Source organism: Chrysochloris asiatica, unplaced genomic scaffold (assembly GCF_000296735.1).
Source record: "Chrysochloris asiatica unplaced genomic scaffold, ChrAsi1.0 scaffold00166, whole genome shotgun sequence".
NCBI lineage: Eukaryota > Metazoa > Chordata > Mammalia > Afrosoricida > Chrysochloridae > Chrysochloris > Chrysochloris asiatica.
The window spans coordinates 5,484,332-5,501,903 of record NW_006408684.1 but is presented as its reverse complement, the minus strand read 5'-3'; the positions used below and the strand labels follow the sequence as shown (position 1 = coordinate 5,501,903).

At 39.2% G+C, this 17,572-nt stretch overlaps 1 protein-coding gene across 2 annotated transcripts in view; it reads left to right on the top strand.

Moving 5' to 3' along the window:
• DPP6 (dipeptidyl-peptidase 6) overlaps positions 1-17,572 on the top strand; it is a 1,346,563-nt gene that overhangs the window by 885,124 nt on the left and 443,867 nt on the right. The window contains exon 6 of one of the 2 annotated variants that reach the window (XM_006871297.1): positions 9,613-9,665. The exons of the other annotated variant lie outside the window; for it this stretch is intronic. Within the exon in view, the coding sequence (XP_006871359.1) occupies positions 9,613-9,665 (53 nt within the window). The remainder of the gene's footprint in view (positions 1-9,612; positions 9,666-17,572) is intronic. 2 annotated transcript variants of the gene reach the window in all.

Sequence of the window (17,572 nt, the reverse complement as noted above, 5' to 3'; positions counted from 1 at the left end):
TCTTTTCCAATGAGTTGGGCAGGTAGTTGTCTTCCAAATTTCTTGGCATAGATGAATGAGTACCTCCAGTACTGCTTCAGTTTGTTGAAAGATTTCAATTTTTCAAGAAATACAAATAATTGAACCTAAGTCCAGAGTTTTCTACTGAGAGATCAAATGAACAGAAGAACATAAAAGAGAAGTTTTTAGTAGCGAAATAATGCATTTAATGTTTATAATACTGAATTTGGATGAAAACCATCCATATGGAAAGATCCAGAAAAAAGCTAAAATCTGAGCCTGGTGCTCAGAAAGTAGATCAAGACTAAAAGTATAAATTAGGTGAGAAAATGCATTAGAAAGCAAAAAGGCGTGGAATCTGCCAGACCAACATGTTAGACCACCAGTAAACACCTCTAAGGGAAACACATTGGTGTCTGCCTTCATTTACAATAGCTACAGCAAAAGAGGTATCCTGGTGGTACAGTAGTTAAAAGCAGTAAGCTGCTAACCTAAGTTTGGTGGCTTGAACCCACCAGACACCCCATGGAAGGAAGATGTGGCAGTCAGCTTCTGTGAAGATTACAGCCTTGGATATTCTATGGAGTCATTCTACTCTATCCTGTAGGGAGACTATGAGTTGAAATTGACTTGATGGCAATGGGGCTACAACAGAAGAGAAAGGTAGAGAGGCTGGATGGAGCTGGGCAGGTAGAGAATCAAGGCAGTGAAGAGGGAGAATAATAACTCTTTGACCTCTGATTTGGCGCTGTGGGTTAATGCGGCACACTGCAAAGCCGTTTGAACTTCAAGGTTGGTGGTTCAAGCTCACCAGCTGCTCCTCAGAAACCCTACACAGGGTTGCTATGGGTCGGAATAGACTTGACGGCACTTAACAACAACAAGTTTTATAGGATAAGCACTAGACTGCTAACCAAAAAGGCAACGGTTCAAACCTACCAGCTGCTCCTCAAATCCCTATACACATTAACCCATAGTGCCACTCCCGGACCCACAGGGTGTGGGGCTGCAGGATAAGCACTGGACCACAAAGTCTGATTGAACCACAAGGTTGGTGGTTCAAATTCACCAGCCACTCGTTGGAAATCCTATACAGAGTCACTATGAGTCAAAACTGACTCAATGGTACTTAACAACATCACCTTTATCAAGTTCTGCAGAGAGATCAAATAGGCCAGAAATTAAAAAGACATCATTAGTGAGGGGAGATGCACAAGAACACCCAAACTTGCAAACCTAGCCTCAATGGCTTGATAATCAGAATTCAACTAGAGGAAGATTACCAAAAAAAATTGATAAAGGAAACAAGGGAAAATTGCTACAATTTGAAGAAACTGACCTATACTCATGGAGGTAGTTACTCTAAATACCAAAAGAGAGGGAAGGAGTCTTCACATCAAGTATCAATGCTATCCCCTCTGTATACTGGGTAGATAGGAACGGGCAACTTAGACATTGGCTACCTAAAATGAGGGGGCGATAAAGGCACGAAGTAACTGGCTTACAAGGTTTCAAGTGGGAGTTTAGTTTAAGAGTATGGGGGGAAGAAGAGTCCCCACTGAATAGTTTTCATCTTGTCTAGATGGGTCTGGTGAAAAGAGATGGGGATAAGATTCATATGATTCAATAGTGAATAATTGTCATCATAACTGATTGCGACTGTCACAATGGTAAAGATAGAAGTTTTGTAATAAAAACAGGGGAGTGGTTCATCTTACAGTCCAGAAACAGAGGACCCTAGGACCATCAAGGGAGAAGAGCACAAGCAGAATGCGGAACCTTATCCAGAGAAGCAGCAACGCCAGAGAGATGGAGGCAGAGATGGGGTCATGGAGATGGGCAGTGGCTGAGGACTCTAGATTCATGGGAAGAGAGGGACTAAGAGAAAGCTGACTTGCAGAATGTGCCCTTTGAATGTGTAAATTATTATATATGCCTAAGTGTTTTGTTTTGTTTTTTTAAAAAAAGCTAAAGTGAATAGATAGAAATACTGTTAACTGATGATACATGGAGGAGATTATAATCATTGATACTTAGAGAGGATTTTAATAATTTATACATGGAGGGGATTATAATCATTGCCATGAAACAAGGTGTATAATTTGTTGAATGTAAAACTGATGATCTGCCCTGTAAACTTTCACACAATCCACAATAAAAAACATTTTTAAAAAATCATTATGTGTGACTATTGGAAATTCACTTGTTGGGAAAATCGTTTGAAAGTGTTGAGAGTCTATTGCAGTGGGTTAGAAGTAAGTAGAAAATGAAACCAGGAAACAGAGTAGACTTTTCTTATCCAGAGTCATGAAAGAGTAAAAAACAAAAGAGAGAGAGAGCAAAGGACATATGGCCAGGGATTTTTTTGTTTTGTTTTAGTCTGGAATATTTAGTCTGAAAGTTTACAGGGCAGATCATCCATAGAGTTGGGAGAAGGAACAATGGAGAGATAGTGGTTTAAAGCATACACAAGGATATTTTGTGTTGAAGGAGTTGTTCAATTTCACCAAGAAACTAAAAATTGGGATCAAGACTGTAGAGGGTACTGGGTAATGGAGGAGGTAGAAAGGGCTGCGGTGGTTTCTTTCTGTAAGAGCAGAAGAACAGAGGAGCGGTTTACATTAAGGATGAAAACTGGATGATGGATTTGAGAAGGATATCAAAAACTAATTCAGCACTATTTGGGGATTGATTGGACTGGAGTAGGGAGAAGAAGACCGGATGGAGTCAGGGAAAACTACATATTCAGCTGAGTTGGCTGAGTGGGTGACAAAGCTGCCAAATGAAATCGGAAATATCAAAGGAGAGCAGGTGTTGAGGGTTGTTGAAGCCTGTGAAACATGCGATGAAGATGTTGTATCATAGTGCCTTGTTGCTGCCTTTGACACATGAGCTGAAGATGCTGTATTTGCTTCTTAAGACCTTCTTATGTTACAAATGACCATGAACTGGGTGCCTTTAAGCAACAGAAATTTGTTCTTTCACATTTCTGGAGACTAAAACTCCAGAATCACCAGATTAGCAAGGTTTGTCCCTTTTCAGAATATCTGAGTGAGAACATGTACCATGCTTCTCTCCTGGCTTCTGGTGGGCGCTGGCAGTCCTTGGATTGTGTTGGCTTGCAGATGTGTCTCTCCAAACTCTCTCCACCATCACACAGCATTCTCCCTGTGTGTTTGTGCCCTGATATCTTCTTCTTATAAGGTGCAAGTGGTTTGTCCTTGACTATTAACCTATAGGTTGGAGGTTTAAACCCATGCAATGTGGGAGAAAGGCCTGGTGATCAGCTTTTATGATTTCAGCCAAGAAACCCTTTGGAGCAGTTCTACTCTGTAACTCACAGGGTCACCTTGAGTTCGGTTTGCCTCCATGGCAATGGGTAATTTTAGTTTGTTTATTTGTTTTAATAAGGACACCAGTAATTCTATTAGATCCCACCCTAATCCAATCTGGTTTTATCTTTACTTGATTGCATCTGCAAAATCCCGGTTTCTAAATAAGGTCATATTTATAGGTTCAAGGGTTTAGAACTTTATACATACATATGTTGATGTTGTTAAGTACCGTGGAGTTGGTTCCAACTCATAGTGACCCTGCACAGGGTTTCTGAGGCTGAAAATCTTTATGGGAACAGAAAGCCTCTTCTTTCTCCCACAGAACAGCTGGTAGTTTTGAACTGCCAACCTTGAGGTTAGCAGCCCGATTTGTAATCACACACACATATCCCTGGTGGCACAGTGGGTTAAGTGTTGAGCTGCTAACTGAAAGATTGGCAGTTTGAACCCACCACTCATGCCTTGGGAAAAGATGAGGCTGAATGACTGTTTCCATAAAGATTTACAGCCTTAGAAATGTTATGGAGGAGTTCCACTCTATCCTGTGTTATTATAAGTCAGCATGGACTTGGCAATGCTGGGTTTATATCTATGCATGTGTATATGTACTTATATATGCACACACATACAGGTTGTTGTTAGGTGCCATGGAGTCCTGACTCATAGCAACCCTGTAGAGGGTTTCTGAGGTTGTAAATTGTCACTGGAACAAAAAGCCTTATCTTTTTTCCATGGAGCAGTAGGTGGGCTCAAACCACCCAACCTTGTGGTTAGCAGTCCAGTTCTTATCCTACAGCGCTGCATACTTGAGAGGGAGTCAAAAAGTTCATGGGGAAATGGGATGAAAAGATAATGATATTTTTCCACAACATTTTTGAAGCCCCCTATTATTTACCTGGTGTGGTGCTGTGGGTTAATGCGCCAGACGACAAAGCTGTTTGAATTGCAAGGTCAGCGGTTCAAACTCACCAGTCACTCCTCAGAAACCCTATACAATGGCACTTACCAACAACAACAATTATTTATATGAAATCCTGGTGTGGCACTACAGAATAAGCAAAGGACCATTAACCACAAAGTTGGTGGTTGAAACCCATGAGATGTTTCTTGGAAACCCTATACAGGATCATTACAAGTCAGAACGGACTCTATGGCACTTAACAATAACAAGCGAATATGTATAAATATACTGGTATGAAAACATTTGCCATTTCAACAACCCTCACATTTCCATTTCAGTGACATTAAATATGTTCATCATGTTGTTCAACCATCACCATTATTCATCCCTATTTTTTGATCATTTTTGATAGAAGCTCAGTGTCCCCTAAAGCAATTTGTTTTCTTTTTCCTAACCCTTTCCCTCTCATACTCCCTGATAACCACTAATACTCTGGTCTTTAAATATTTGCCTATTATATAAGTATTTTATTTTTATGAATGAATGATATTTCATTGTATGTTTGTGCCACATTTTGTTTATCCATTCATCTTCAACCTATCTTTTGGGGGAACACAATTCAACCCATAACAGATATCTGCCAGGAAATTGGGTATATTGGTCTGTGCTTCCAGAGAGTTGGATCTGTACATGAGGGCATGGCGTAAAACTACAAGGTAGATGATATCATAGAGAAAAATGTTGTGAAGTGAGTAGAGAAGTAGCCTAAGGTAAAACCCAGTGTGTATAGTGGTGGTGGTGGTGTATGTTGGAGTTAGTTCTGACTTGTAGCGACCCTGTATAGGGTTTTTGAGGCTGTAAATCTGTATGGGAGTAGAAAGCTTCATCTTTCTCCCTCAGAGCACCTGGTAGTTTTGAACTGCTGACTTGCAGTTAGCAGCCCAACTCATAACCTACTATGCTAGCAGAGCTCCTCCATGTGTAATAATGAGGTTGAATTAGGAGAGACCAATAGATAGATCAAAAGTGTAGGTCAGTGGGAACAATGGAATGGAAGAGGTAGGAGGATAGGATAGGAAACTGTGGGCAGAAAGATGTAAGAAGCAAAGAAAATATGAATATATAGCACAAACCCTTGCTTGGTTGCTTATGATTTTTCAGGTTTGACTGCCAATACTATTTTGTGTTTAATATATTTAAAAATTGATTTGCTGAAATTGGTTTGTCATCTTGTGAATGGTGTTTTGGGTAACAAGTTTTCACATGCTTATTCATTTTCCAAGAGACCAAAGTAATTTACATTCCTGAACTTATTAAAATGCAGTCTTAGAAGGAAAACTGAACAGTCTTGCTAACTTGCAAGTCTTTGTACTTTTCTCCAGGGACAGAAATATTTAGTCTGTTTAAAGAAAGAAACATAAATAAAAAATTAATAGTGACCACATATACACACACAAGAGTCACTTTATCTCTCTAAAAAAACAAATTCTTTCAATGAGATGAAACTTTTAATTTGTTTTTACTATTTTTGTAGATAAGGAGCCCTGGTGTGGCACTGCGGGTTAATGTGCTGAACTGCAAAGTCAGTTTGAACCACAGGGTCGGTGGTTCATACTCACCAGTCCTTCCTCAGAAATCCTATACAGGGTCCTTATGGATTCAAACTGACTTGCCAGCACTTAAAACAACAACATTTTTTTTTTTTTTTTACATAAGATATTATACAAATGAAAACCTTTGGGTCTGTGGTCCATTAGGATATGTTCTGTGGGAGGATGCTATGGAAGGAGACAATATCGATACACTTAGGTACAAAATTTAGGGGTTCAAGACAACCGACAATATTAATCTCATGGTTACTGTGGGTCAAGTTTTCAGGACCATCTTACCTAAATGCTTCTGGCTCGGGGGTCTCTTGTGAAGTTATAAGTGTCAGCCAGAGCTGCAATCATCTGAAGACCTGACTGGGAATAAAAGATCCCTTTCCTAGTGAACTGAGTGGCTCGAGATGAGCAGTCTAATGAAGAGAAGTCTCGGCTTCTTTCCATGTATGTAAGCCCTCTTCATGGGCTGCTTGACTGTCATCATAACATGGCAGCTAGCTTTCCTCAGAGGAAGTGATCTGAGAAGGCACAAGGTGGAAGTCATAGTACCTTTTATAACCTTGTCTGTTGAGGAAGTCGAAAACCATCACTCTGCCACATTCTATTCATTTGAAGTCACTGAGTGCTATCAGCAATCAAGGAGAGCTGATGAGGTTCCAGCCTCCTCCACCCTGCTCTCCGCTCTCCACCCTTCTTTGCCCCTACATCACCTCCTTTACCTATTTTAACAGAGGACCTTAATCTTTTGCATACCTGCAGTTGTTGTGAAAAGGAAGTGAGATAAATAACATGGAAGACATTTAGAACCACTTTCCCTTGTTCATCGTTAAATACCATCAAGTCAGATCTGACTCCTAGGGACCCTAGCCTGTCTAGGGTTTCTGAGGGGCAGCTGAGTTTGAACCACTGACTTTGTGGTTAGCAGTTCAGCAGTTATCCTACAGGACTCCACGATACTTAGTGCTACATAACATAACTGTGGAAAGGGGCAGATCCATTTCACATTCTACTCTTGTATCTGAAGAAACATTCTAGCTCACCATGTCACTGTTTAGTCAGAGTGCATGGCTGTTTGATGGACTCTCTGAGCATAATCTACTCTGGATGTAGGCATTCCACTCAGGTTCTTCCTTCTGTGCTGGGACGCAGCACAACTTAACTCTTCAAAAACAACAAAATCAGTCCACCCAAAAATGATTGGCTTGTTAGCTCTGTGAGGTTCTCCTTCATGATACTGTCCTTAGTAACTTCATATCTGGATCATTTCTCTGTCAGACTAGCTAGCCTACAGCAGCCCAGTCCAAGCCCCACAGTTTCTGATTCTAGAGTCTCAGGGTTTCTGTAAATACCACATTGTTAGGCTTTACAATGCTGTTGATTGCTTACTGTTTTTATATCTGGATCCTCTTTCTCCAAATCTCTGTAAGTCTACTGGGATTTCCTAGAAGTTAATTCAGTGCTCCACACTAGATAGAGAGTCCATTCCAACCCATAGCAACCCTGTGTAGGTTTCCAAGGAGTGGCTGGTGAGTTGGAATCACTGATCTTGCAGTTCAAACTGACTTTGCTGTCCAGTGCATGAACTCACAGCACCACACCAGGACGCCAGGATAATTCATCCTGAATTACTTGTGGGCTCATTTCCATCATCACTACCTCAAATGCATCCTGCTATCGACATAGTTCAGAATTGTCTTTTTTCACCCCATGATCCTTGCCTATTATATTTTAAAAGATGGTTTCAAAATGCACGTCAATCAACACTTAGTTGAAGAGGTGCCAAGTCTTAGCAGTTACACAGGAAGAGGAGAGGAAAATGAAATATTGGTTTCACTTTAACCCTACAGTGTAATTTATTACATTCCACACATATGAATGACTCTCTTAGCCAGAAATCTGGAGATGAAGGCTGCTGAAATCTACACAACTACGAAGCTCTCCCTCCTATTTGCAGATTCATCATTGCATTCAGGGGCTGAGGAGTGATGTTTTTAACTAAAAAGTTAAGAAAGGCATCAGAGATTGGTTGGTTAGGAGTTTGGAGACACAATTTTATGTTTGAGAGCCATGCTATCTCTAACACTTCCTATTACCAAGAGTTCTTGGTATATTGACCACTCGGTCAGAAGATTTGAGTCCTTGTATGGCACTGTGGGTTAATGCGCTGGACTGCAAAGTTGGTTTGAACTACACAGTTGGTGATTCAAGCTTACCAGCCGCTCCTCGGAAGTCCTGTGCAGGGTGGCTATGGGTAAGAACCAACTCAATGGCACTTAACAACAACAAAATCAGAATCTAAGAGATGTATGTCAACTCAGTTAGACTGGCAAGAATTTGCCCAGTGAAGCCTATCTTAATATCAGTATGGCAATTCACTGAGAAATACAAAATGGAACTTGTAATTGAATCTTTTTCTGTGTCCCAAAGATGTTGGTATGTTGTGTTTTCATTATCATTTGTTTCTAGGAACTTTGTGTGAGTTCACGTTAAATTTCTTCTACTACCCAGTCACTTTTCAGCAGGGTGTTATTCAGTTTCCATGTATTCAACTTTGTTTCCTTGGTCTTCTTATTGTTGATTTTTAGTTTTATAGCATTGCGGTCTGAAAAGATGATTTGTAGTATTTCGATGTTTGTAAATTATGGAGGCTTGCTTTGTGACCTAACACATGGTCAATTCTGAAGAATGTTCCATGTGCACTGGAAAAGAATGTATATTGTGGTGTTGTTGGGTTGAATGCTCTGTACACATCTATGAGGTCAAGTTGGTTAATCGTGCTGTTTAGTTCTTCTGTAGCTTTGTTGAGTTTCTTTTTGGTTATTCTATCCCTTTTTGAAAGTAGCATATTAAAATCCCCCACTATAATTGTACATTTGTCTATTTCTTTCTTCAATTTTAGTAGGGTTTGCTTTATATATCTTGGTGATCTTTCATTGGGAGTGTAGATATTTATTATGGTTATGTCATCTTGCTCAGTTGACGCTTTAATCATAAGATAGTGTCCTTCTTTATCTCTTATGCTGGTTTTTGCCTCAAAGTTTATTTTATCAGAGATTAGTATTGCCACTCTTGCTTGTTTTTTTTTGTTTGTTTGTTTGTTTGTTTGTTTTGCTATTACCTTGGTATATTTTTTTCCATCCTTTAACTTTTAGTCTGTTTTTGTCTTTGTGTGTAAAGTGTGTCTCTTGCAGTTAGCATATTGAAGGGTCTTGTTTTCTTACCCATTCTGCCACTCTCTGTCTCTTCACTGGTGCTTTTAATCCATTGACATTCAGTGTCATTATCGATAGGTATGAATTAATTGCTATCATTATGTTAATTTTTTGTGGTGCTATTCGTTCCTCTGTTCTGCATGCTTTCTTATGCTGTGATAGAATCTTTGCTTTAATTTAGGAAACTCCTATCGTACTCGGTCTTACTGTCCTGCTGGGCCTAGGTGACTGTATCTGACTGCCCTGATGACCAAGGTGTCCTCACTAGGATCTATGGTCTCTTGAGCTCAAGTGGAAATCTGTGCCCCTAATTTACTCACAAACCAGGTAGCCAATGAGATAACATCAAGCCTCTGGCTATACTGTGAACCATGGGCAAGTGATGAAAAGAAAATAAACATGAATGCAAATTGACTTCCTAAGTAAAAAAAAGACTGCCTCCAGGTCTGCTGATGAACAGCTTTTGGTCCACTGATGTTTGTTAGGGTTCAGAGTGATTTGAAAATTGCCCTAGTTACAGCGTCTGCCTTAATGCTTGTTTTTGTCATTTTCTGTTTCAGATATATCAACACTCTTACACTGGATATTATGTCCTGAGCAAAATTCCTCATGGGTAAGATTCTTTCATTTTATTTTCATTAGCTGTCCTCTGAACAAAGCAAAGGATGGAACAACTGTACCATTTGACCACTAGAGCAGGAAAGAGGACATTTTTGACTTTCATGATGAAGGTTTCTCTTACTTCAGGAACCTCTGAGGCTCAGCCTTGGGCAGTTGTACTAAAGGCATCAGTTACTGCCCATTTGTTAGACCTCCTCCTAGAACCCACTCTTCTCACCTCTTGCTCGGCTTCCTGAGGTTTGCTCAACATGTTCTATAGAACAGGTTTTTTTCCTCTGTTCTTTGTAGCACATGTGAACTTGATAGGCTGGCCCTAAGAATTCCAAGAGGTTCCTGGTTACACATGTAACAAAGAGGGTGGCCACATTAATACAGTGGAAGCTCCCCTCATTCTACCACGTGCCTACAGAAACAAACCCAGAAATTCCCTGTGAGTTGGAGGTAAACTACTCTGATCATAAATTTAGCAGTACCATTGTGCAAAGAGGCAGCATGAGGGGAGGCTCAAAGAGCTGCCGTCTACTCACCTCCCTCCCCACTACCTCCCTGCTGACAAATGACTCCTCAGATCTGCGAGAGGCCATAGGCTTTCCCTATCTAACCAACAGAAGTAGGAAGATATGTTCTGATCCTTTAGAAGTTATGTGCAAATATTGGGCATAATACCATTACTAGGGCACAGTGCTTAGTAAGTTCCAACCTGGTGGTGGGGCAATGACTGGGTCAGATTCATCTAGAAAATGTTGGGCATGAGTGTGAGATGAGATGCTCTGGACAGAAGACACAAAAGCAGATTCAGACTCTGACACACATATATTGGTACCTTACATGCTTAACTTGAGTGGTGATCCTGTGAGAATTCACCAATCACATTTGTTCTTCATTCTCTTACCTATTTGTTCTGTCATCAGAAAACTCAGTGATATGTGTGTGTTCCCATTTTATGGGCTGTCTGATCTCAGGTGTCTGATCTTCCTAAGAGCAAGATACTGGTATCCATTTTTTATTGCATCTTCACTGCATGCTGATTCAAGACCTCAGACTACACCCCTAAACTCATTCAGGTTTTCAAACGATGTATGCTTTGGGGCCAAAGCATGGAAGGAAAGGCACAAGAACACCTCCCTTCCACACACTTAGAAAAGTTTCCAGTGCACACAACATTTATATATATATATATGACTATTTATGACTGTTGCTGTGTTTCTCAGTAAGCATAGGTACAACAGGGGCCTCTTCTTGGAAAACGCACATAAAGAAAATAATTACACTTGGACTTCAGACAGTGGAGAAGTGCATGCAGATATGCCCCAATATATGAATTAACAGCCTTTGTTAGACTAATAGAACACTCAATTCCAAAGAAAGTGAAGATTGTATGCATCAAGAAAAATAAGTTGTTTTCATTAAAGCATATTTCAAATAGAAGCTTAAATGCTCCTGACTAAGAAGGAAGAATTCTATTATTTTTCAAGCATATATACATCTTCAAAGGTCATGGCCAACAGTAATATAATTATGCTTTGAGATTTATCTGCCTCTTCCGGGAATAACAGAATTTGCTGTCAATGATGGATATTTCATTCTATTTTATGTTAATTTGTAAAACTCCATACCATAAAAGCATTTTATGCCTAACATATTATATTAATATTTTACTTCCCCAATCATAATTTGAGAGGAACAGATTCTGAAAGCTTGGTCAATAGTTTGGCAAATAAGCTAGTAGATGTAAGAATAAGATAATGTGCATTGAGACGGTCCCTGTGCACAAATATCTGAGCCTCATTATATCCCCCTTCATAGACGATGCATATAACAAGCTGCTTTAAATTTTCAGTAGTTACAGTTGCCAAGAGGTAGAAACAGTCAGTAAATAGATTTTAAAAAATGTCAGTCATAAAGAGAAACGAAGTCCTGATGCATGTTGCAACAAGGATGAAAGTTGAGCACATTATGCTGAGTGAAATAGGTTTGTCACAAAAAGACAAATACTGTGTGATTTCGCTTATAAGAAATATCTAGGACAAGCAAATACGTGGACATAAAAATGTGTTAGTGGTTGCAAGGGGCTAGGAGGGGGAAGAAAGGAATGGGAGCTATTCTTGAAGTAGTGTAATTTCTTTTTGGGGTGATGGGAAACTTTTGGTCATGGATGGTGATGGCGGCAGCACATGGTGAAGGAAATAAATGTCATCAAAATTGCTGCTTAAAAATGGTTACAATGCAACCAAAAACTGCTGGGAGAAGAAGATTCTTATTGAAAGAAATACTTGCAAAAAAAAAAATAATAATAAAGTAGATTACTTGGCTGTTTGAATATCAAGTAAGCTGTTTGCTTTGGAGGCATCAATTAAATAAAAGTCAGCTCATCATGGAAAACTCATCAGTTCCCTTGGACTGAAACTCAGAGGGAACCCATGAGAAGTATAATATGCTCGCTGGTGACCACTAGGGGCTACTTGTGAGTGGAAATGGGGGAAATGAAGCAATGAAGCCATGGGCTGAGTCTGACCATGTTCCATGGGCACCCATTGACCTTGAGAAGAGAGACAGAAGAGAAAGGGCTGGCTGGTCTGAAGTTTAGGAAGATGTGTGAACTCCTGATCCTATGGGCGCTGACCTAGCCCCTGGGAAATAGGGCTGAGAATGAAGCATCCAGCTGGTCTGAAGTGCATGGAGGTATGTGTGAAGTCCCAAATTTGCAGCTAGTACCCATTTGATCTAGCGTAGTTAGCTAATTGACCAGAACTCGAACCAAATAAGACAAAGATGTTTGATACTGAGAACATGTGCAAATTGTTACAATTTGATGAACTAAACTTTTGCCTATGAATGCAGAGACTCAAAATTCCAACCAGAATGGAAGGATTCCTCATATCAAGGGACAACCTTGTTTCCTCAGTGTACTGGGTTGATAGGGATGAGAAATTTAGACATTGACTGTCAAAAATGGGCATGGCTACAAAGCCATGAAGTAGCTGGCTTACAAGCTTTCTTGAGTGTGTTTACTTGCAGAATGAGGCGGGGAAAGGAAAAGAGAGACAAAGAAAGCAGATGGAGAAGAAAACAAGATCCTTCAATATGCTGTCTACAAGAGGCATGTTAAAAAGATCGAGACAGTGTAAATGCCCATCAACAGAAGAATGGTTAAGCAAACTTTGGTCCATACACACAATGGAATATTACAAAACATTGAAGAATAACAGCTTACCTGCCACAGTTGTCTTCACTGAAACCAACCTCATTGTCCCAGACCTGGTCTTGACCAACACAGCCCCTAGCCATTTTCCTTTGTCATTAGATCATCAGTGACAGGTTAACCAATTAATTTTTGATATTTAAAAAAATTCTCATTTGCATTAATGAAGTAATAAATTGATGGCATTGAAGTTTCTTTAGACTTGGAAAGCTTGCAGTTTCAACCTTTATAAGGAGCACAGTGACCTGTTGAGAAAGTCACTTTTGTTGAGAAAGTCAGGTGGTGGGAGAATAGCATAGCCCAACATTGAAAGACTTAAGTTATAGGTGGTTTTTAGATAGAGAAAAGAACTCTTATCTCCTCAAAATAAAAATAAATCTCTATTAAAAGATTGAAATATACATTAGTAATAATACAAGAAAAAAAATGAGAGCCGCCTTTGAAATTTTTAAAGACAAAAATCAGTACCTTTCTCACAAATTCTCACTTTTTCTTTTAATACTTCCTCCCCTAAATTCTTCATTTAGAGCCAGAGGCCATCTGACTTCCAGAATGGTATTATCTATCATTCACAATTTGATATTTTTTTCTTAATTTCAGGTTTTCCAGTCATTCACTGAGGAAGTTTGAATATAGTTTTTCAATGCTGTTTGATATCTGGGTTTCTTTCTCTTTGTAAAGGGCAGAGAAGAATTTTGAAAGGGTGTGGCCTTCTTTCTTGTCTCTCTCCCATTACTCAGAAAAAGGTGCTCCCCAACCCTATGCTGTGTTCCTGTTGATTCCCTCCGCAGATTGTTTAGGTGTCTGTTGCTGGAGGGAGGTAGCATTCCTTTTCATGTTGTGGTCAGAGTTGTAAAAAAAATCCCCTGGAAGCTGAATTTACATTTGTTCAAAGATTATTTATCTGTGGGTATTGTTCCAACACTCATCTATCAGTCTGTTGTATTGTGGTGGCTTACATGTTGTTGTGATACTACAAGTTATGCCACTGTATTGCAAATACCAGTATGGTGGACAGGTTTCAGTGAAGCATCCAGGCTAAGACAAACTAGGAAGGAGGACCAAGTGATGTCATTCTGAAAAAATTAGCCAGTGAAAATCTCATGAATAAAAGCACAACGGTGGCTGATCTCATGTCAGAAGATGAACCCCTCTGATTGGGAGGCACTGAAACTGACTGGGTAAAAGCTGCTTTCTGAAGCTTAACGACATGATGAAGCAAAACTTTGGGGTCTTCATTTGCTGATGAGGCACAACTCAATAAGAGAAGAAATAACTGCAATAATCAGAACATGGAATGCACCATAAATCTAGGAAAATGGGAAGTTGTCAAGAATGAAATGGAATGCATAAAGATCAAATCCTAGCCACTAGTTAGCTAAAATGGACTGGTATTGGTCATTTTGAATTGGACAGTTATATAGTTTACTGTGCCAGGCGTGAAAAATTGAGGAGGAATGGTGTCACATTCATTATCAAAAAGGATGCTTCAAGATCTATCATAAAATACAACATTGTCAGTGGCAGGATTAAATCTATATGCTTACAAGGAAGACCAGTTAATATGATTATTATTTAAATTCACATACCAGTCATAGATGAAAAAGATGAAGAAATTGAAGACTTTTACCAGTTTCTAGATTGTGAAATGGATTTGTCTTTGACTGGATTCTCTAGAGAAGCAAAACCAGTGAAACTTATATAAACATATAGAGAGAAGTTTGTATCATGGAAATGGCTCACAATGATAAAGGTGGGAGAGTCTCAAGCCTGGGTCAGATGAATCAAGGTGAGCAGGCAGACTGGCAGATCGTAGTCCCAAGTCTGGGTCAGCTGAACGAAGATTGGCAGTCAGGCAGCCAGACAGCCAGACAAGTCTGGCAGGGAGGCTGGCAGGCAATAGAGCAAGCCACTGGCTCAAGTCTAAAGAACCAGAGGTTGGAAGATGACCCAAATGCAAGATCCAAACCCGGCAGAAAGCAAGCAAGCTTTGCCTGAGTACACATTATGTTGGAAGCAAGCCACACCCCTGAAGAAACATCCTTTCAGTTGATTGACTGCTCGTACCTAATCATCACAGAGTTAAGGACATTATATTAGATCTTACCATGGAGATAACCCCATCTCAACTTCCAAACCACTGGGAATCCTGGCCCATTCAAGTTGACACAGTATCTTAACTTATTACATTGATCAAACATGCAATCAGGATAAATTGATAATCACTGGTGATTGGAAAGCAAAAGTTGGAAACAAAGAAGAAAGCAAATCAGTTCCTGAAAAATATGCCCTTGGTGATAGAAACCAGGCTGAAGATTGCATGATAAAATTTTTCAAGCCAATGGCTTATTCTTTGCAAATAACCTGTTTTCCAACAACATATATGGTGACTTTACATGTGGACTTTGCACAGGACAAAATACACAGGAATCAATTAGATTGAGTACATCTGTGGAAGGAAGCTCAATATCATCAGCAAGAGCAAGTTCAGGCACCAACTGTGGAACAGACCATCAAATGTTCATATGCAAGTTCAAGTTGAAACTGAAGAAAATGAAAACAAGTCCAAAGTATGACACTGAGTACATTCCACCTGAACTTAAGAGATCATCTCAAGAACAAATTTAGCACACTGATGTGAATGACAGGCATCAAGGACATGATTCATATATCAAGAAAGCAAAGGTCATTAAAAAGCAGGAAAGAAAGAAAAGACCAAAATAGGTATCAGAAGAGACTTTGGAACCAGAATAACTACATAGAATGGAGGAAATGATGAAGTAAAAAAGCTCAACAAAAGGGTGGTTCAAGAAGACAAAAGTAAAGTATTATAATGAAATTTGCAACAAAATGGAGTTAGAATGAAAGAGAAGAAAACACTTGACATTTCTAAAGTTGAAAGAACTGAAAAAACTTCAAGCCCTGAATTGCAAAATTTAAGGATTCTAGGGGCAATCTATTAAACAACATGGTAAAAATCATAAAGAAGGCGGGAGGAATACACAGAGCCAATTTACTAAATAGAATCGGTCAGCATTCAACCATTTCAAGGGGTAGCATATGATATCAAGAACAAATTCTATTTGAGGAAGAAGTCCAAGTTTCAGTGAAGGCATTGATGAAAAACAAGGAACCAGGAATTGAGTACCAATTGAGATATTTACAAACTAGATGCAACACTGGAAGCACTCAAATATGTGGCCAAGTGACTGGCAGAGATCCATATGTGTGCCTATTCCAAAGAACAGTAATCCAATAGAATGTGTAAATTATCAAGCAATATAATTAATATCATGCAATTAAAATTTTGCTGAAGATAACTTTAAAATGTTTTCAGTCGTACATCAACAGAGAACTGCCAGAAAATCAAGCTCAATTAGAAAAAGGATGTGGAACAAATAATATCATTACTGATGTGAGACAAGTCTTAGTTGCAAGTAGACCATACCAGAATTATTATTGTGTGAATCATAACAAATCATGTGTAACATTTTGATGAATGGGAATTCCAGAACATTTAATTGTGCACAGGCAGAACGTGTACATAGAACGTGTACATAGGCAGTCATTTGAATAAAACCAAGAGGATACTGCATGTTTTAATTTAAAATCAGGAAAAGCATTATGTCTGAATTGTATTCTTTTATCATATTTATTTAATTGGTGGAGTCCTGGTGTGATGCTATATGATAAGCACTAGACTTCCAACCACAAAGTCGGTATTTCAAACCAACCAGTTCCTACTCAGAAACCCCGAATAGGGTCGTATGAGTTGGAACCGACTCATGGGCTCTTAACAGCAACAATTTAATCTGTATGGTGTACAAATAATCCAAGAGATGGAACTGTATGTATAAGATTGCAGCATCTAGATTTGAGAAAAACGTATTAACATCCTGAGATACTCAGATGATGCAATTTTGCATATACAAAATAAAGAGTACTTGAAGTACTTACTGATGAAGATAAGGATTTCAACCTTCATTAAAGATTATGTCTCAACATAAAAAGTCCTCACAGCTGGACCAATAAGCAGCATCATGATAAAGAGAAAAATATTGACGTTGTTAAGGATTTCATTTTTATTTGGATCCACAATCATTATGCATAGAAGTAGCAGTCAAGAAACCAAATGGCATATTGCATTGGGCATATCTGCTTCAAAGGACCTCTTTAAAGTACTAAAAGTCAAAGATGTCACTTTGAAGACTTAGGTGCACATGACCCAAGCCATGGTAGTCAGTTGTCTCACATGCATGTGAAAACTGGACAAGGTCGGTGGTTCAAGCTCACCAGCTGCTCCTTGGAAATCCTATTCAGGGTCACTATGGGTCGGAACAGACTCGACGGCACTTAACAACAACAACCCCTTTGTTAAATACTTAAAAAAAAAAAAATTAAAACACTTACTGATGAAGATCAAAGACCATAGCCTTTGGTATGGGTTACATCTCAATCAATGTAAATAAAACAGAAATCCTCATTACTGGACCAATAAGCAATACCACATAAATGGAGGAAAGATCCAGGTTGTCAAAGACTTCGTTTTGCTCAGATTAACCACCAACGTTCATGGACGTAGTAGTCAAGATATCAAACAATATATTGCATTGGGCAAATATGCTGCACAAGACTTTTTTAAAACGTTGAAAATCAAAAGATTTCAGTTTGAGGACTAAGGTGTGCCTGAACCAAGC